We start from the raw sequence: 20,726 nt of genomic DNA, 5'->3' as shown, positions 1-20,726 counted from the left end.
TTTTAATAGTCAAGAGTGATTGGAGGGCGACTCGCCCCCCCCCCACCCCCATAATTCCCCCAAACACATCCAATCAAAATTTTGAGATAGCCATTTTGTTCAGCGTAGTTGATATCCTGCTAGAAAATATGTTTTTGAAGAGGACACTCCCCCACAACCCTCAGGGCAAGGGTTTTAAGGTATGCCCTGGGGGCATATAAGGTTTTTATAGAAGGCGCTGTCTTAGAAACTTCAAAAAGGCTCATTCGATTGAAAATTCAAAGGCCTAGTGCCCTTTTCAAGATGTATCATACTTATACGTCTTACAATCTTACAAACTTGTAAGATTACTCAGGTAGTAGTTGAAAGGTCTAGAATTTATGTCTTTGAGGATGAAACCCCCCCTCCCCCAGAGCCCTCAGCGCAAGAGTTATAAGTTATGCCCCGAGGGCATTTAAGGTTTATGGAAAGAGTGGTCGTATAAACTCTGAAGGGGGCTCATTGAATTGGAAATCAGATGTTCTAGTTCCTTTTTTGAGAGTCAAAGTGATCGAGGGCTGCCCTCCCCCCTATGTTTTATTTTCCTCAAATGCAACCGATGAAAATTTTTAGATACCTATTTGTTCAAAAATAGTCCAAAGATCATATAATAAGGCCTTTGGGGTTGACAGAATCCTCCAGAGTCAGGGGGTAAGGGTTTTAAGTTATAGCCCAGGGGCATATAAGGTTTTTACGGAAGGGGTGGTCGTGTGAACTTTAGAAGAGGCTGATTTGATTAGAAATGTATAGTTTTAATTTAATCATAGGCAGCGCAATAGCGGTGCCTAAGTAAAGAACGATGTGGGCCGAAGTATTATTTTTTTTTTTTTTGGTTTCTTGTTCTTAGACCAGGGCACTTCGTATCGAAGGAGTTGTCATAAAAACTTCGAAAAGGGCTCATTCGATTGAAAATTGAAATGGCTAGTGTCTTTTTTAATAGTCGAAAGTGATTGGAGGGCAACTAAACCCCCTTCAAACCCCACCATTTCTCCAAACACATCCAATCATATTTTGAGATAGCCATTTTAATCAACGTAATTGAAAGGCCCTGAAACTATGTCTTTGAGGAGGACACTCCCCCACAGCCCTCAGGGCAAGGGTTTTAAGTTATGCCCTGGAGGCATATAAGGTTCTTATAGAAAGCCTTGTCGTAGAAACTTCAAAAAAGCTCGCTCGATTGGAAATTCAAAGGGCTAGTCCCCTTTTTAATAGTCGAAAGTGATTGGAGGGCAACTACCCTCCTCTCACGCCTGCCTTTTCCCAAAACACATCCAATCAGAAATTTTGGGATAGCCAATTTGTTCAACGTAGTTGAAACTTCTGGAAATTAGGTCTTTGAGGATGACAGCCTCGGCACAGCCTTCAGGGCAAGGGTTGTAAGTTATGCCCTGGGGGCATATAAGTTTTTTTTATAGAAAGCGTTGTCGTAGAAACTTCAGAAAGGGCTCATTTGATTGGAAATGTAAATGGCTAGTGCCCTTTTTAATAGTCGAAAAATCTTGGAAGGTAACTAACGTCCCTTCCACGCCCACCATTTATCCAAACAAATCTACTCAAAATTTTGAGATAGTCATTTTGTTCAAAGTGGCTGAAAGGCCCAGAAATTATATCTAAGAGGTTGACACTCCTTCCACAGCCCGCCGGGTAAGGGTTGTAAATTATTCCCTAAGGTTTTTATTGAAATCTTTGTCGTAGAAACTTGAAAAAGGGCTCATTCGATTGGGAATTCGAAGGGCTAGTGCCCTTTTTAAAAGTCGAAAGTGATTTGAGGAGAACTAACCCCCCTATCGAGCCAACCTATTCCCCAAACACATCCAATCAAAATTTTTAGATAGCCATTTTGTTCAACGTAGTTAAAAGTTTTATAAATTAGGTCTTTGAGGATGATAACCCTCTCAGAGCCTTCGGGGCAAGGGGTGTAAGTTATGCCCTGGGGGCATATAAGGTTTTTATAGTTAGTGATGTTGTAGAAACTTCAAAAAGAGATCATTCGAGTGGAAAATAGAAGGGCTTGTGTCCTTTTTAAAAGTCGAACGTGATTGGAGGGTAACTAACACCCCTCTCACACCAACCATTTCCCCAAACACATCCACTCAAAATTTTAATATAGCCATTTTCTTCGACGTAGTTAAAAAGTCCAGAAATTTTTTTCTCGAGAATGACACTCCCCCCATAGCCCTCAGGGCAGGGGTTGTAGGTTATGTCCTGGGGAAAAATAAGGGTTTTTTTTATAGAAAGCGTTGTCGTAGAAACTTCAAAAAGGAGTAATTCGATTGGAAATTGAAACGCCTAGTGCCCTTTTTAGTAGTTGAAAGTGATTCGATGGCAAGTAACCCCCCTCTTACGCCCACCATTTCCCAAAACACATCCAATCAAAATTTTGAGATAGCCATTTTGTTCAACGTAGTTGAAAGATCCGGAAATAATGTCTTTGAGGATGACAACCTCCCATGACAACCTCCCAACCCCACAAGGAGAAATTAACATAAGTTGGGCTCAAAAACCCTATGCCTTCCCAAGGCCAGAACAAAAAGTTAACATTACTGAAAAAAAAAAAAAAGTTTTTTCTTTTTTATATTTAATAAAACAAAAAAAATTAACAATTTGTTTTCTAAAAATCAGTATATTTATATTAAACTGACAATGCACAATCATTTGTACTTTTTCAGTAAAGTGCAAATTATCTCCTGGCCTTGGGAAGGCATAGGGGAGCTTATGTTAACTTCTGCTCGTTTTGAGTTTGACTCGGTTATTTATTGTAATTTCTTTTAGTTTTGGGTTTCATTTATTTATCGATGCTGATTTGTGGTAGTTTTACGCTTGGTAGAGTATTTGGTTTTATTTTCTCATATTTTTGATTAATCGCGTTCTCTATTTTTCTTTGAAAAACTTATTTTGTGGAAAAATTTTTTTAAATTTATTTCTGTTCGTTTTATATTGACATAGTTTTTTCAGGGAAAAAGAAAATAATAGTTTAAATCTTTCTTTTTTTTTAATTTATAGTTTGGTCTGCTATTTTTTTTTTTTTTTTATTAATTTTTAATTTTTTTTTTTTTTTAACTCCCACCTCCTCTCCTCTCGGTGACTTTCATAGTTTGGTCTGCTATTTGTATGCTGGAGAAAAATTTTCAGCAATTTTTAACAACATAGACCCTTTTAAAAATCTGGATACAAATAATAATGTTTAATTTAGTTTCATACCTTCTCTAGTTGACCTGAAAGGGAAAACATGATACCATTTGCAAAAAAATCTGTTTACTTTCTTTGATAGCCTGGATACACTTAATATATTTTGATTTGGTTAAGTTTTAAGAGCAGAAGTAGCCCCAAAAGTTTGAACATAATACCCTCAGTCGTTTTTGGGATACTGCTGAGATTCCTTATTGGGAATTAGCATTAACACAGCGCATTTTTGATTTAATCTTATGGCAACATTTAGCTTTTAAATATAAAGGCAAATGGAAGGGTGGGCGTGGGAGGGGATTGGTTTCCCTTCAATCACTCTCGACTATTAAAATGGGCATCAGCCCTTTCTATTTTCAATCAAATGAGCCCTTTTCGAAGTTCCTACGACAACTCCTTCGATAGAAAATGCCCTGGTCTAAACAACAACAACAACAAAAAACATGATACATTATACCCACATCAATCTTTACTATAAAAATGTCATGCCTTCCGATCGCTTTCGACTATTAAATAGGGCACTAGGCCTTTCGATTTCCGATCGAATGAGCCCTTTCTGAGTTTCTACGAAAACACTTTCTATAAACACCTTATATGCCCCCATGGCAAAAATTGCAACCCTTGCCCTAAGGGCTGTGAGGGCGGTTGTCATCCTCTAAGACCTAATTTCCAGAGCTTTCAACTACTATAAACAAAATGGCTATCTCAAAATTTTGATTGGACGTGTCTGGGAAAATGGTGGGAGTGAGATGCGCGTTAGTCGCTCTCCAATCACTTTCAACTGTTAAAAAAGGCACTAGGCCTTTCAATTTCCAATTAAATGAGCCCTTTTGAAGTTTCTACGACAACGCTTTCAATAAAACCTTATATGCCCCCAGGGCATAACTTAAAACCCATGCCATGAAAGCTGGGGGGCGGGCTGTCATCCTCAAGGACCTAATTTCCAGAATTTTCTGCAACGTTGAACAAGATCGCTAAAATTTTGATTGGAAGTGTTTAGGGGAATGATGGGCGTGAGAGGGGGGCTAGTTACCCTCCAATCAATTTCAACTATCAAAGGAGGCACTAGCCCTCTCAATTTCCAATTGAATGAGCCCCTTTTGAAGTTTTTACGACTACTCTATCTATAATAACCTTATATGCCCCCAGGTCATAACTTACAACCTTTGCCTTGGTGGCTCTGGGGGGTTTGTTATCCTTAAATACATAATTTCCAGAATTTTCAAGAACGTTGAACAAAATGGCTGTCTCTAAACTTTTATTGAATGTGTTTCGGGAAATGATGGGCGTAAGAGGGGGGTTAATTACTCTCCACTCAATTTCGACTCTTAAAAAGGGCAATTTCAATTTCCAATCAAATGAGCCCCTTTTGAAATTTCTACAACAACTTTCTATATAAACCATATATGCTAGGTTATGCCAGGTTATGGGTAAACCAGTTATGCCAGGGCATAACTTAAAATCCTTGCACTGAGGGCTGTGATGGGGTTATCATCCTAAAAGACCAAATATCCAGAACTTTCGACTACGTTGAACAAAATGGATATCTCAAAATTTTGATTGGATGTTTGGGGAAATGGTGGGCGTGAGAAAGGGGTTTATTTGCCCTTCAAACACTTTTGACTATTAAAAGGGCACTAGCCCTTTCAATTTCCAATCGAATGAACACTTTTTCAAGTTTCTACGAGAAATATTTCAATAAAAACCTATATGAGGCATATAAGTTTTTATTGAAATCTTTGTCGTAAAATAACTTATAACCCGTAAAATAACATGTCGTAAAATAACATCATTTAAGTTATATAAAATAACTTAAATGATGGGCGTGGGGGAGGGGCTAGTTTGCCCTCCAAGCACTTTTGACTATTAAAAAGGGCACTAGCCCTTTGAATTTCCAATCGGACGAGACTCTTTTGAAGTTTCTACGACAACACCTTCTATAAAAACCTTATATGCCCCCAGGACATAACTTAAAACCCTTACTCCGAGGGTTTTCGGGGAGTGTCCTCCTCAAAAACATATTTTCTATCTGAAAATCAACTACACTGAACTAAATAGCTGCCTCAAAATTTCGATTGGAGGTGTTTGGGGGAACGAGGGGCGTGGGGGGGGAGGGCAAGTTGCCCTCCAATCCCTTTCGACTATTAAAAAGGGCACTAGCCACTCCAATTTCCAATCGATTGAGCCCTGTTCCAAGTTTCTACGACAAATCCTTCGGTACGAAGTGTCCGGGTATGGAAACCAAAAAAAAATAATCCATTGTGCCTACATCGTTCTTTACTTAGGCAGCGCTATTGCGCTGCCTAGGACTTCTGTTCGTTTTGGGTTTCATTTATTTATCGATGCTGATTTGTGGTAGTTTCACGCTTGGTAGATTATTTGATTTTATTTTAGCTCATTTTTGAAATAACTTTTCTTTGAAATAACTTATTTTGTGGAAAAGGTTTTTTTTTTTTAATTAATTCCCTTTTAAAAGTCAAAGATGACGAAGAGCAACTAGCCACCCTTGACATCCTCTTTTTCCCAAAACACATTCTATTGAAATTGTGAGATTGCCATCTTGTTACCAATAGTCCAAAAATCATATAACAATTTCTTTAGGGTGGGCACAATCCCCCAGTGCCCATGGGTAAGGGTTGTAAGTTATGCACAGGGCATATAAGGTTTTTATGGAATGGGTAGTTATATAAACTTATGATCGAATGGAGCTCATTTGATTGGAAGTCGGAAGATCTAGTCCCTTTTTTAAGAGTCAAAAGTGAATGAAGGGACGTCAGGCCCACCCTCGAGCCTATCATTCCTCAAAATATATCCGATCGAAATTTTAAGACAGCTATTTTGTTCCGCATTATGGAAAGGTATAGTATTAGGGATGTCAACCTCCCCACAGTCCTCAGAGCAAGGACTGTAAGTCAGGCAAATCATTCATTATTTGCATATAGTATATGTTATTGAGAAAAGTATGCATGTTTGAACTTTACTTTCCAAGAAGACGAAGGGCATTCAGGTGAAGCTTTCAGAAAATGTCGAGGGGAGCATTGAACTAAATCGAAACACTTTATGTGTATACGGATCGTCAAAAGGGTACAACACAGGAATAACAGAGTATAATAATTTAGAAAATTCAGGAAATCATAAGGGAGATGATCAAAAAGGTAATATTCTCATGCTACCAATGCTAATACAACTACCACTACTACTAATACAACACTATTCCATTCACAGTAGGGGGGGGGGGAGGAGGGTTAGTTGCTCTCAAGTCACTTTTGACTCTTAAAAAGGGCACTATAACTTCCAATTTCTGATCAAATGAGCCCCATCTGAACTTTACACGACAACCCATTCCATAAAAATATTATATGCCCCCAGGGCATAACTTACAGCCCTTTCCTGAGGACTCTGGGGGTTTTGTCAATCCAGAAGCCATTGTTAAATGTTATTTCGACTATTTTGTTTTAAAATGGATATCTCGCAATTTCAATCAGATACGTTTCATGAAAAGAGATATAGTTAGGGGAGGGTCTAGTTGACCTCCATCATTTTTGACTCTTAAAGTAGAACTAGAACTTCCAATTTTCAACCAACTGAGCAACCTCTAAAGTTTACGCAGCCATCCCTTCCACAAAAACCTTAAATACTCCTAATGCATAACTTACAACCTTTGTCCCCCGGCCCTGGTGGTTTGTAAGAACATCAAAACCTTTGTTATATGATCTTTGGACTATTTTGAATAAAATGACTATTTCAAAATTTTTATTGAATGCATCTTGAAAAAAATGACTTTTGTGTGTTTGGGGGAGGGGGCAGGGGTTGCAATCCCCTGATCCCTTTAACTCTTAAAAAAGGCACTAAAAATTATTATTGCCAATCCAATGAGACCCCTCCGAAGTATATACGGCCAACCTTTCCATAAAAACCTTATATGCCCCCAGGTAATAAGAATTATTACCTCAATTATAAAACCTTATAAGAATTATAAAACCTTATTGGCCCCTTATATGCCTACATTCAGTTAGTGTGTAAACTGCAAAAATATTTATAGTGTTTGAGCAATAATATTAATGTTTTAATTCAAACTAGAAAAATACATAAAGATTTTAAAATTATTTTGGTTTTTGTTAGATTTACTCTACTTGATAATTGATTAAGCCTACGGTTTTGAACACAACCAGTTATATAATGTCAGTAGGAAGACGCAAAAAATGAAAATTTTCAATTATTACAAATAATGATTCTTTGGAACCACCACCTGAACTATCAAACATGATAAGACCGAGAGAACGACCTGAACAACTTAAATCCACAATGGGTGAAAATCAACAACCCGGACCATCAATTGCGACAAGTCCAATACTTGTAAAAGCATAGGGCATGACTAAATTGTCTGAAACAATCAAAATCCAAAATGAAGAAAAATTGGGTTAGAAGACAGCGAGAATCTAAACACGTCAAAATTGGAAATGATAGCGATGATGATTGGGTGTGGGATTTTGACATGGATAAGGTCCTTTGTTAAAAAAAAAGGTCAAAGTATTGGCGATATGTATTTCACAATGACAAAAGAAAAGTCGAGGCAAAACGGTCCAAACAAATTAAATTCCCAATGTGTGCAAATCAACAACCTGGACCGGCAAATGAGACTGGACCCGAAAAACAAAAGTTATAAGTGATATAAATGATAACTCATAGGAAGAAAAAGAAGTTTTTGTCCCTCCACCTGAACAAATAACAAATCTACAAACTGGACCGTAATGTAAGACTAGACCAATAAGGGCAGCTAAATCAAAGGGCATTGGCAAATTATCTGGGGTAATGAAAATCCAAAATGAACAAGAAAGAAAAATAGGGTTAGAAAGTCAGCGACAGCGAGAATCAAAACGTGTCAAAATTGAAATGATAGCGATGATGATTGATTTTGGGATTTTGACATAGATATGGTTATCAATGCTCACCATGCCTTTGTTTAAGGAAACACGGTTCGGCGATATGTATTTCATAATGACAAAAGACAAGCCGATGCAAAAGTTAAAGGTCCAATAACAAAAAAAAATGCAATTTTAAAAGGCGCTTCTTCTAATTTAAGTTCCATTTAAAATCTTTAAGGGGTTGATTGATAAAAATGAAGAATAAACAAATGGGTTTAGATCACTATCGAAAGTGAGAATTGCAACAGCTAAAGAAGAAGGCATGGAGCTAATAACAGCGAGAATCACATTGATTTGTAAACAAAATCCTGAACAGTGATCTGTGGTTGGAAACTGGATAAGACGTTTTGTTAACTATACTGTCTTAAAAAATAATTAAGATGAAGTATGAATCTAAACTGCTAAAACGAAATGCGCGGAAAAAACTTCTGAGGTACTGATGAACATAAATGGACAATAAAATCGATCCTTGAGAAAACTAGGACCAGCGATGATTGGCCACAGAAATGATCTAAATAGGTCAGGAGTTTAAGTAAGAATTCGTATTTTTCCGCAATGAACCCGTAGTGACGTTATGACATCAAGAAGAGGCTCTCGTCTGCACATATAACACAAACGAAAACGAAAATCCATATATAGCAGCCTGTCTGCCAGGAGGCCCAGGCCCCCCCCCCTGAAAAAACAAACTTATTACGATATGTTATTCTAAAACTTATGGGAGCTAACCCCTGGCCGTCCATGGCCTGATCTCCCTCCCCCTCGAAAAAAAATTTATCAGTGATAAATCATGGCAGCTTACCCCAGACCCTCCCCCCGTGACTGGAGCCCCCCTCTAAAAAAACTAAAAAAAAAACGAACTTATTACGATATGTTATTCTAAAACTAATGGGGACTGACCCCAGGCTCTCCGTGACCTGATCTCCGTCCCCCTAGAAAAATAAAACTTATAAGTGATAAATCATGGCAGCTTACCCCGGGTCCTCCCTCCATGGCCGCAGCTCCCCCCCACCCCCCTAAAAAAGCTTTTCATTCCAAAAATATGGGACCTGACCCCTGGTCCTCTCTCCATTGCCTGACACCCCAACCTCCAAAAAAACAACTGATTAACGATTTATTATTCCAAAAATCATGTGAACTGACCCCTGGTCCTCCCTCCATGCCCTTCCCTCCATAAGAGAACAAAAACTTATGAACGATACTTTATTTTTAAAATTATGGGAACTGGCCCCTGGCCCTCCCTTCATGGCCCAAACCCAACCCCCTAAGATACGCATGAACGGTAGTTTATTCCAAAAATTATGAAAACTGCCCTCTGATCTCCTTTCGTGACCCCCCCCCCCCCCAAAAAAAACAAAAAAACTTATTAATGATATTTTATTCCAATAATGCTGGGAACTGACCCCTGAACCTCTCTACGTGACCTGACCCCCTCTCCACCCCAAAAAACACATATTAACGATATTTTTCTCCAAAAATCATGGGAGCTGACCCCTGGCCCAACCCCTCCCCCCTCACACAAACACAAAATTTATTAACAAAATTATTACAAATATTAGGGGAGCTGACCCTTGTCCCTCCCTTTAATTTATTTTGGAATACAAAAATGTTTTGAAACAGGGAATTTTAAAAACTTGAAACTTGGCAATAAAAAACGAACAGAAATTAATTCAATAAAACTTTCCGAAAAAGAAGTTTTTCAAAGAAAAGTAAAGGCAATATTAAACTTAAGATTAGAAGAAACAGAAACCTACTATAACTCAAGCTCAATACGACCAAAAATTTTTGCTAAAGAATAAATGAAACCCAAAACGAACAGGAAATTAAATAAGCAGTCATGGCAAACAAACATGCAATAGGTACTAATATAAATGAATAAATAAATCCTAAAACGAGTGGCAATTAAATTAAATATGCAAATCAAGCTTGAAACGAACAAAAATCACTAAAAACAAGAGTCTTAGTATTGCCTCCTTCTCTTACTGTAAAAGTCTAAAACCTATTACGTCAATAGTGCTTTACTGAAAACGAATTACATCAAAAGTATTCTCTTTCGTACTAAGAACAACGTTTAAAATAAACATAAAAATTACAGAAAAATTAAATTTCGAACTGATGATCTTTCAACAATTAATGGCATTATATCTCCAATATTCAGTTTAATTTAATTAGTTCTTTCCAAGGCTGTTCAAGACAAATATAGTTTTACTACAAACAAGAGTTTGGATTCATTATTTAATTCCAGTCCGTTTGGGGTTTCATTTATTCTTTAGCAGTAATTTCTGGTACATTTTGAGTTTTAAGTTACTGTAGTTTTCTATTTCTTCTGATCTTAAGTTTAATATGACCTTTACTTTTCTTTGAAAAACTTCTTTTTCGGAATTTTTTTTTATTAATCCAAATAAAGAGGGATCAGAGGGTAAATTCTCACTCCAATAAAGGACTTCAAATAAAGAAGAAAAACCTGGGCCTGAAAAAGACTTTTTTGACGATTGAGACTTCCTCTTCCACCCCATAATATTCACTGACCCACCCCCTCCCACAACCCATGTTTGGTGTGCAGCTATTCGATATTGCATAACTGTTAGTAACGCTGAATCTACTAAGTTCTTTATAATAATCGTTCATTGTGTACTGCCTGTATACATATATTTATCGGGGCGAAGACGTCATGGCATAACAGTAGGCTCTCTGAAACTGATAGGGTGTGTAAATGACTGCTCCATGGATCTAAATAAATTGACAGCAGTGTTGCCAGATGCTAGCTGTGGAAAAGACCCGTAGTTTAAAAACAAGCCCCACCCCACTAAGCATAGAAAAATATAGTAAGGAGAAGGAACACTGGTGACGATTTCCCGTAACATCCATATTATACGGTACATATGCAGCATTTGCATCGTAACAGGTGTTACAGGCCCTATGCTTATCATAAAATTTATAGAGCAGAAGTATTACGCAACAAGGAGAAACAATGCTATATAACCAAAACTAATAAAGCTTTTAAAACTTAATAGATGGTAAGAGCGATTTTTTTTATTTCGATATCCGTTGGTGTTCGTTCTCCTTACTATATTTTCTATGCTGCTCGGAGTTGCCTGAAACAGGTCTCTTGTGAGTCCTCCAAGAGTAATAAGTAACCCCAGGTGTCAGGGTCGCCGGCAACTGCATCAAATTGAAAAAAATAGCGTTTTAAATACAAAAAAAAAACGATTCAAAAATATGTTTATATGCCTCTTTCTTACTTTTTTACGAGTTAAACAAAAATTAAGTGAGGGAGGAGGGTCCTACCCCAAATCCCCCTTCCCCATGGACATGGCTTTGGTTTTAGTATTTTTGGTACTTGGGAACACGCTTTTGACGGGTTAATTCAAGAGACCGCTATAAAGTAATACAATGCATATCGTGGTTTTCATTGCGTCAGAATGTTTAAACTGTTGTTTTTTGGGGGTTTAGGGGGGGAAAGGTACCTAGGTTAGGTTAGATTAGGTTAGGTTACGTATTTAATCTATGCAATGCTTTACCCCCCACCCCCTAATGTGCAAATATATAGCCCAAACTTGTTTATAAACTATTCTATATTCATCCTATTTTATTTTATTTCATTAACATTAACCAAACTTGACTTTTTAGAAAGGTCCATATAATGCCCAAGTACCGTTTTTTCTTTGCATTGATTTGTATTTGATTTATTTGCATTGGATTCAAATGGTTTGGACGGGAATACTCAATTATGTTGCTAGGTTTTTCAGTGCACTTTTACTGCCCCACTTTCTTTGTGTAAGTATCTGATTATCAAAAATGTTTGTAAGCATTGAAAGATTCACATAAATGACTAACGAATTCTCAAGGCAAAGCGCAAAATTTCCCGTATCCGGCGAGTTTCTAGAGCTGTAAGCTCTTCTCTTGAAATTACCTCGAATTTAACTATACGATTGCATTATGGGATAGCTTACTATACTTTTTGCTTCACCATATTAGCACTGTGAAATGCAGACGAGAAAATTTTTCAATGACGGCGAAGAGCGATGAACAATAGAGAATCTGATGAACAATATTTGAATGATGACCATTAAAAATTTGGTTTTCTGAGTAGGCATTGGAAAAAATAGCTCCAGCAGTAAGTAAATATTTTGAACCGTCCTAGAAGACTTGCCACCTCCCCATGCACTGAGGCACATCGTGTTTAACTAAGTGCACGTGTCTACCAAAGCATGCTTGAGAACGGAGCTAACACAAAAGCCTTCCAGATGCCAAGATGAAATAATACGGGCGGCTAAAGACCGATCATTAAGAAAAAAGAATAGGACAGGTAAAGACTAACCGAGAGAACAAATCAACACATTTTCTTTACTGTTTAAGCAAAAAAAAGAAAGACACTTAGATCCATAAGGCACTAAGGGATTTAAGACTCAAAAGAGGCTAAAAAATTATCTAGATCAGTTGTTTGGTCACCAGTTCCTTCGGTTTTACAGCCCTTATAAATATCACTATTCAAAAGCAGCATATGATTTGTAGTCGTCGAGCAACAAGAGCCACATGCTGACAACCACAGCCTGAACACCAATATTGAGTTCAACATGGGCAAAAGCATACGGTTTTGAAGCTTGATCTTAATGATATTCATCATAGAAAAGGATCTTCATAGAGTCTTCATAGAGTACTTTCCTATCAACTACTTTCTAATAGATCAAATCAAATAGATGAGATTAATTTATTTAACATAAAAACTACAAACAAATTTACAGCAGCCATCTAAAAAAAAACCGACGGTTTGTTTACGATGGCTGCAAATCCATTATTATACAGCTCTACAACTACCACATAAAAAAATAGTTTAGAGCTTAATGGGATATTTTCACTAATTGGAAAACTCAACAGGGTCATTGCCCACCTGGCTAACTCACGAAAAGGAGATACCCCAACAGCATCAAGATAATGTAGGACAGCTATCGAGAACTGAGAAGAGTCTTTGGGAATAACTTCTCCACACACAAATGACCAGTTAACGTCCAACAGTTTCTTCCACTGATTCTCCAAGGTACTGAGATCAGTGATAGCAACAATTCTCAATGGCAAGTCTCTAAATTGGAGTCAAAACTGAAACAATCAAATCACAGGGGATAAAAATTTTTAGTTTGAGGAGTGAATCCAGAGCAGGAGGCATTTGTTTAAGCTCCACTTTAGCCACAGCATTCAGGAACACCAAACACCGTATTTCGATCTCGCTCTTCTGTGTGGCTGAAAGTTTAGATTTGGTCAGTTCAATCAGGAACTCATGTCTGTAATCAACTTGATCTGGTGGCAAATAATTGATTCTAAAGTCAATGCTAACCGTCACAGACACTGCATTTGAGCGGAGTATCCTAGGCAGGAGATCTTCAAAAAGACGAAATTGGTCAGCGTGTGTGTGAAACAGCAAGTTGACCCTTTTAAATTTGAACAGCAATGGCTTCAAGAACACAATGAAAATCCTGTTTTGCTAATCTTGATACATAGTGTATAGCACCCTGGCAGTATAGCAACGCTAGACTGAACCTGAAGTGTGTGGTGAGCTCCAAGTACTGCTCATGTATGCAAACCAAGGCAGTGTAGCGCTATTCTGCTTGCATCCTAAGACTAAATTTCCTAGACAGAAAGCGATGCAGAATAGATAGAGTTCTATGCGCAACTGATTTGCGGTCTTGGAAAGATTACTCGATGTCATATTGGACATTTCCAAGATCATACGTGTGTATTCAGTTGAATAATTGTTATAATTAAACAAGTTTGTAAATTTCATTATTTTTTAAGCAGTATTATATATTACGCAATACAGCAATATAATTTAACGAATAACGAAACCTAGAGTGCTACGATAATACTCTAATAGTACGATATGATTTTTTTTTTTTTTAGAAGACTGCATCCGTAACAGGTCTATCTATACCTATTGTAATCCTGACAAAAAACCGTCATACCTTAATTTTGATTTTTCAATCCTTTTTTCACTGACATTAGTTTTTTTTAAATGCAATTCCAGTTATTTCAGTAGAATTTTAAGTCATATCAAGTTTTTTTTCTTAAATTTAAGAAATGGATTCAGTTCTTTAAAAACCATATAAATTGGGATTGAGCCAGGGTAAGAGGATTGAAAATTTGTTGGCACTTACTTGTTATAGTGACGACACTTAATTCTTGATCTATAATAAACCGGTTTTCTATGTCCACTCGGAGATAATCAGCTTAGCCTGAGAGAGATAAAATACTATGCAGCTATATTTTAATTAAATATTTTATATATATATAGATGGTTAGTTTTTCACAATTTTCTGTTGTAGTTTCCATAATTTTGTTACTAAAATATTATATTTTCATTCACAACACAGAGATTATAAAATTGTTATTAAAGGTGCACTACCCTTTGAAGGGAGAAGGTGAAGGTGTGTGTTTCAAAATACCTTCCCTTAAGATCAGTAATGTTCTTGATGCATTTCTGAGAGTTTCATCTACAAAGATCAGCTACTTTCCGTAAAAAAAAGTCCCCAGACTAGAATTTTTGTAATGTACCCATTATTTTTAGATATAGAAAATCGTGGTAGAAATTGTTTCAATTTTTATTGAATTTCTTCAGCAAAAAAAAAAAAAAAAAAAAAAAAAAAAACAGCAAAGAAAAAGGAGCCCATATGTTAAAATTACAAAATCTATCTATCAAATATGAATCATTCCAAAAGGAAATAATCAAGATAGTCCTTTCATCTTCCAAATAGTCCTTTTATTGGTCCATCAAAAATCTCTGGAATAATATTCTCCAACGCTGTAGAGCCAAGTCTTGATGATTTATTCCTCGTTCTACTATGAAAGATAATGATTATTTTTCTTGTCGCCAACCCGAAGACAAATAGTCTTTGAATATTTTCTTAGAAGAAATATCTGTGGAATCAGGAAAGGTAGCAGTGGTAAATTTTAATAAGAATTTGCCATATTGATTAATTTCCTAAATGACTTGTCACAATTACTTCAAAATCATCAGCGCTTAGTTTTTCAAGGAAAATAAACATTATAATTTCTTGAATAAAGCATCATGAAAAGAAATAATTTTCTCTTCAGTTATACTTCTTCACATTAAGAAAAATTAATTATTTTGGTGATCTTCAGTATCTAAAATTCATTTTCAAAATTCGTAAAATCTATTAAAAATTTTGGTTGAGTTCTAGAGTTCCAACCAATTTTTGTGGCCGATGTTCCTGATGACATGGCACAGAGGGGGTGGCAACCCTCCAAGTACTTTTGATTTTTAAAAAAGACAGTAGAGATTTCAAATTTCCAAATAAATGAGCCGCTTCCCTACATTCGAGGGTAAACACCTTTTATACAAAATGGGCTAGGGGAAAAAAATGAAACCTGGGATCCACATGGCTCTTTAGCAACTCAACGCTAGTGCGGTGGATCTTATCAAATGACGGTTTTCAGAGATTACTTCTCTCGGGGGATCATTCAAAAAGGAGGCGTAGTGTTTGACAGAGCCAAAGAGTAATCATATACTACAATTATTCACTGAACAGAACAGCTCTTCAAGTTCTTGCGGAGTTTCTTGTAGGTAGTTCAACCCTACCGTGTTTGTGCGTGTTTTCCGTATTGGCAAATAGCAGTTCAAGTAGAGAAAGCTCATCGAATGAAGAGTGATGAAGTGTTTCAAAACAGCCATTGATGCCACTAAATTTCTGCCCGAATCTTTTTTATTAATGCCCCCGTGCGGTGGATGTCTCTGGGTTCAGCTTCAGAATTAACCTTTTATTGTTTATTGTTCATCATACTTTGATCTGGCTTGTATTTTAGTTGGGTAAGGGTAAACAGTAATAGGGGTTAGTTCCTCATTTCTTTTTTTGTACAGTATATGTTTTTTAGTGTCTGTTTTTGTTTTTTGGATTTTTTATTCTCCACATATTCTCACCCATAAAGCGTTGTCAGAAGAACATGATGGTGTATTTGTTTTTTTTGTGGTTAAAAATTACTATCGGGTTAATTTCGAATAAATCGATCTATCTGTCACGTCAAGATTGTAAAGGTACACGGTCGGTGCTATAGCTCGCCCTTATTTTGGATCCCCTGAAGTGGTGCCAGTACGGTTTTAGGAGTTTCTGCAAAAACTGGGCATCCATGTTTGATAGCAGGCCTAATATAAGATTTATACAAAGGGATTAAATAAAAAATAACAGGTTTTTTCAACTGTTTACCCGGTAAACAGTAATAGGGACTAGTTCCTCATTTCTTTTTTTACAGTATATGTTTATTTGTGTCCGTTTTTGTTTTTTGGATTTTCTCTTTCTCCGCATATTCCCGCCGATAAAGCCTTGTCAGAAAAATATGATACTGTATTTGATTTTTGTGGTTGAAAATTACTATTGGACTAATTTCGAATAAATCGGTCTATCTGTCACTTCAATGTTGTAAAGATACACGGTCGGTGCTATGGCTCGCCCTTATTTTGAATCCTCTGAAGCAGTGCCAGTACGATTTTAGGAATTTCTGCAAAAACTGGGCATCCATGTTTGGTAACAGGCCTAATATATGATTTATACAAAGGGATTAAATAAAAAAAACAAGTTTTTTCAACTGAAACTAAGGAGCAACACTAAAACTTAAGACGAAGAGAAATCATTCTGTACATGAGGGGGGAGGGCTGCCCCTTCCTCAACCCTTGCTCTTTACGCTAAAGTCTGAAGGTTCATTAAAAACGTTACTCAGTCAAAACCTACAGCCCTTGTGTTTGAACAGTCTTTCCTAAAGAACTAGGACAAAAGTCGAATTTAGAAGCAAAACCTAACTTTGGAAACCTATGTCAATCAATCAATCAATCAATCAATTTATTAATAATAAAAAAACAAAACAATTACAAACTTAAAATTTATACACGCCCAAGAAGCTAAGCTTGTAAAGGGCCAACAAAACAAATAAGACACTATTATAAAGCACATAAAAAAAAAAAAAAAAAAATGGATAAGAGACATTTATGAAAATATTAGAATTAATAGGAAACTTCACAAATAACTGAAAAAAAATATATATATAAACGAAGAAGAGATCGGAAATAGGATTAAAAAAAAAAAAAAAATTAGAGAAATATATTGAATGAAAAAAAGACATATAAATGTGGATGGAATGCAAAAAAAAGAAGAAAAAGGGGGAAAATACTATACTGGAAATACCCAGTGAGAAAGTGCCTTTGCAGAAAGAGATAGAGGGACATCAGGAGGGATGGAGTTCCATAGTAAAATAGATTGATAAACAGGAGACCTCTGACCTGCTGACGATGATTGCTTAGGTAAAATGAACCTGCGATAAGAGCTACGTAAAAAAGAAGAGTACCTACCTGAGCCTGACAGAAAGAAAAACTGCTGCAGAGATGGTGGAAGTGTACCTAGAAAAGCAGAATGTGCTAAATAAAGGTAACTTTTACCCACAATACGATCCAGCAGAGCTATTCCAATATCATTATAAAGATCAGAGGAAGGGTAAAAACGAGGTAGAAGAAAGGTAGCCTTCACTGCCCTATTTTGGGCTCTTTGAAGTGAGCAGAGAAGAGATTTATTAGTACCACCCCAGATAGAACAGCTATAAAAAAGGTAAGGAAAAATAAAAGCATAATAAAGAGAAAGCATAACATCTGGGGGAAGAAATGAGTTAACCCTGTATAACATTGAAGATTGGCGGAGGACAAGGGAACGGGTATGAGTTATATGGGGTTTAAAAGAAAGAAAAACCATTAACCGAAACATACTGAGATCTCCCTGAGAGGTAAGACCTAAACCATTCAAGTGGGACTCCATGTACTCCAAATGAAGATAATTTAGACAAAAGAACAGAGTGAACGACCATATCAAATGCCTTTGAAAAGTCAAGAAATAGACCCAAAACACACAAGCCCTTGTCAAGGTTAACACTCACAAACTCTGTTGCATCTGAAAGTGCATGCAAGGTAGAAAAACTGGGACGAAAGCCATACTTATGGTTAGTTATGTGAGAATTACCTGCAGTCGTATTAGTACTAAATACAAATGAAGATAGTCTACAATACACTACTTTTTCAACAACCTTAGAAATTACAGGAAGGAGAGAAATAGGTCTATAGTTTGAAATTAGAGATGAATCACCTTTTTTAAACAAAGGTACAACATTAGCAACCTTAAATAAATGAGAAAAAAACACCAGAAGAAAGAGAGAGGTTAGTTATGTGTGAGATGGGGTTAGAAACAAACAGACCAATTTTTTTAAGAACATTACAGCTCAAACCAAAACCATCAACTGAACAGCAACTTGAAAGCTGAAAAATAATATTTGAAATTTTGGTATCACTGCATGGAAAAAGAAAAATGACTTTTCTGCTAAGGGAAAACTACTTACTCTGCTGTAGGGTGGATTAGGAACTGAAGGAAGTGAGGTGAAATACGAATTGAAGGCGCTTGCTGAAGAATTTTTGTCCACGAAAGATCCATCAGCTTTCCTGTAGCGACAAGGGGGGGACTGTTTGAGTTTCTTGCGGGAAAGAGCTTCATTAACTACAGTCCAAACCTTTCGCAAATTCCCCTTACACTCAATAATTCGACGCGAAAAATATAGCTTTTTGGCTGCACGTACTGAAGAAGTAAGCACTTTTTTATAAAGTTTATACTTCAAAAGATCATCCTGTGTCTTACTTTTACATGCAGCCTTGAACAGAGATGCCTTCATATGTGTAGCATTGATCAGACCTCTAGACATCCATGGACATTTAGTTATGGAATTCCTTGGCCTCTTTCTAAGAGGAAAATGCTTATCCAACAGAGCTCCCATGGCCATACGACACAAAAATAAACTCGTTGCACAATCAACTTCATTAGCTTCAAGAACACTAGACCAATCATTACTCTGAAGACTATGTATTAAATTAGAAATTTCTTTATCTGTGGAAGTTCTAAAAGAAGACTCACCCCGCTCATCCACAGCAATCTCAGTTTGAGGCACAAAAAGTGATACATAAATAAAGAAGTGATCAGAAAGATCAGTGAAAACAAGACCAGAAGTAAACTTCAAATTAGAAGAATGAGAAATGAAAATATTATCTATTAAAGTGGCAGAATTTCTAGTCGGGTCAACGCGAGAAGGAAAAAAAATTGAAGGAAGTAGACCAGTAGAAGAAAGCACATCCAAGAGATGGTCACAACCAGTACTTGATCCAATATTTAACATATTACAATTAAAATCTCCCAAAACACAAATACGTTTTTTAGAGTAAGACCCCACACAAGAAAGTTGATCAAGCAAATCACAGAACAAATGTGTTGGAAAAGGAGGGGGCTTATAAAACAAACAAACAGTGTCACATGCAAACTGGCTTTTCAGATCAATAACAAGAGAATAAACTGTCCTACTATTTGACACTACTGATGTAAACAAGGATTCAAGGTCAGACCTTCTTCTAAACTCAATATCAGACTTTATAAATAAAGAAATACCTCCTGAGCACTTTGTTACCATTCTGGGAATATGGACAGCAACATAACCATGCATATCATAGGCTGTAAAATTTTCACCATCAGATAACCATGTTTCTGTTAAACCTATTACATCAAAAGTGCAAAAATTATCAGACCACAAATACGATTTCAGACTATCCCACTTATCTCTTATCCCACGCACATTCAAACAAAATACATTAAAACTACTATTTAAAGACAGTGAGGGTATAATTTTATCACAATAATCAATGGTAGTGTGATAATTACAGCTAGAACTAACCATAGATTCAAGGAGAGGGTCAAGCGTGTGAGTCTCTTGTTTACCAGCCCTACTTGGTTGATCAAATATAACTGAATTAAGAATAGAAGAATTCAAAAGAAAAGAGAAATCACCCATAATTATCACAGATAACAAATATACACATAGAAATATAAGTGGGATGGCACAAATTATCCAAAGTATTGGACCAAAGTATAATGTGACACCAGTTGCTATTACATGAGCTGCAAGTGTGCTGGACTGACAAAAAAATAATAGAAGTTAGGCTACATGAAGGTGAGAGGATCACAAAAAGCATAAAGAGATATCATTAGAATGAAAGTAGAAGCAAAGTATTGGCCCAATTTATAATGTGGGACCAGAAAATTATGCAAGCTGTAACTGACATGAAAAAAAAAAAAAATATAATAGTAGTCAGCCTACCTGAAGGTGATAGGATTACAGACAAATATAAATGAATGTCAATGGAATGACACATATTATTCCAAATATTAGCCCAAAGTATACTATGGGTGGTAAAAAATTATGAGAGCTGCATATATACTGACATGACAAAAATATGATAGAATTCAGGGTACACAAGGGTGATAGCATCAAAAAATAAGATAAAGAAATATCAATGAGATGGCATATATTATTCAAAATATTGACCAAAAATATAATATGGGACCAGTCAAAATTATGCAAGTTGCATGTGTGCTGACATGAGAAAAATATGATAGAATTCAGGTTACATGAAGGTGATAGGATCACCAACCCAGATAAGGAAATAATAGTGGCATGGCACATATTCATCAAAATATTGGCCCCAAGTATAATGTGGAACCAGACAAGATTATATGAGCTGCA

General features: G+C 36.4%; 2 protein-coding genes and 1 long non-coding RNA gene across 3 annotated transcripts in view; 1 reads left to right on the top strand and 2 right to left on the bottom strand.

Moving 5' to 3' along the window:
• The window catches only part of LOC148952579 (putative G protein-coupled receptor CG31760), a 578,976-nt gene that overhangs the window by 30,596 nt on the left and 527,654 nt on the right, over positions 1 to 20,726 (top strand). The window lies entirely within an intron of this gene.
• LOC148952582 (uncharacterized) overlaps positions 1 to 20,726 on the bottom strand; it is an 85,159-nt gene that overhangs the window by 62,516 nt on the left and 1,917 nt on the right. Inside the window, exon 2 of the long non-coding RNA XR_016141815.1 lies at positions 14,273 to 14,350. This is a non-coding gene — a long non-coding RNA (uncharacterized LOC148952582). The remainder of the gene's footprint in view (positions 1 to 14,272; positions 14,351 to 20,726) is intronic.
• Positions 17,209 to 19,994, bottom strand: LOC148952583 (uncharacterized). The gene is made up of 2 exons (XM_089089962.1): positions 18,504 to 19,994; positions 17,209 to 17,520 (listed from the first exon to the last, which is right to left on the bottom strand). The coding sequence occupies exons 1-2, from the start codon at positions 19,992 to 19,994 to the stop codon at positions 17,215 to 17,217; spliced, it is 1,797 nt and encodes a 598-aa protein (XP_088946088.1). The 3' UTR covers positions 17,209 to 17,214.

The sequence above is a fragment of the Artemia sp. Qi Xiang Cuo genome, chromosome 5, assembly GCF_049724085.1.
Source record: "Artemia sp. Qi Xiang Cuo chromosome 5, ASM4972408v1, whole genome shotgun sequence".
NCBI classification, from domain to species: Eukaryota; Metazoa; Arthropoda; class Branchiopoda; order Anostraca; family Artemiidae; genus Artemia; species Artemia sp. Qi Xiang Cuo.
The sequence above is the reverse complement of the archived record's forward strand: the minus strand, read 5'-3'. Positions and strand labels throughout refer to the sequence as shown.

Excerpts from the sequence above, each read along its gene's own strand:
- LOC148952583 (XM_089089962.1), bottom strand. The coding sequence starts at position 19,994 with ATGGGTGATTTCTCTTTTCTTTTGAATTCTTCTATTCTTAATTCAGTT. Across the intron at positions 17,521-18,503 it reads CTAATCCACCCTACAGCAGA|GTACACTTCCACCATCTCTG; the intron begins GTAAGTAGTTTT and ends CTGCTTTTCTAG.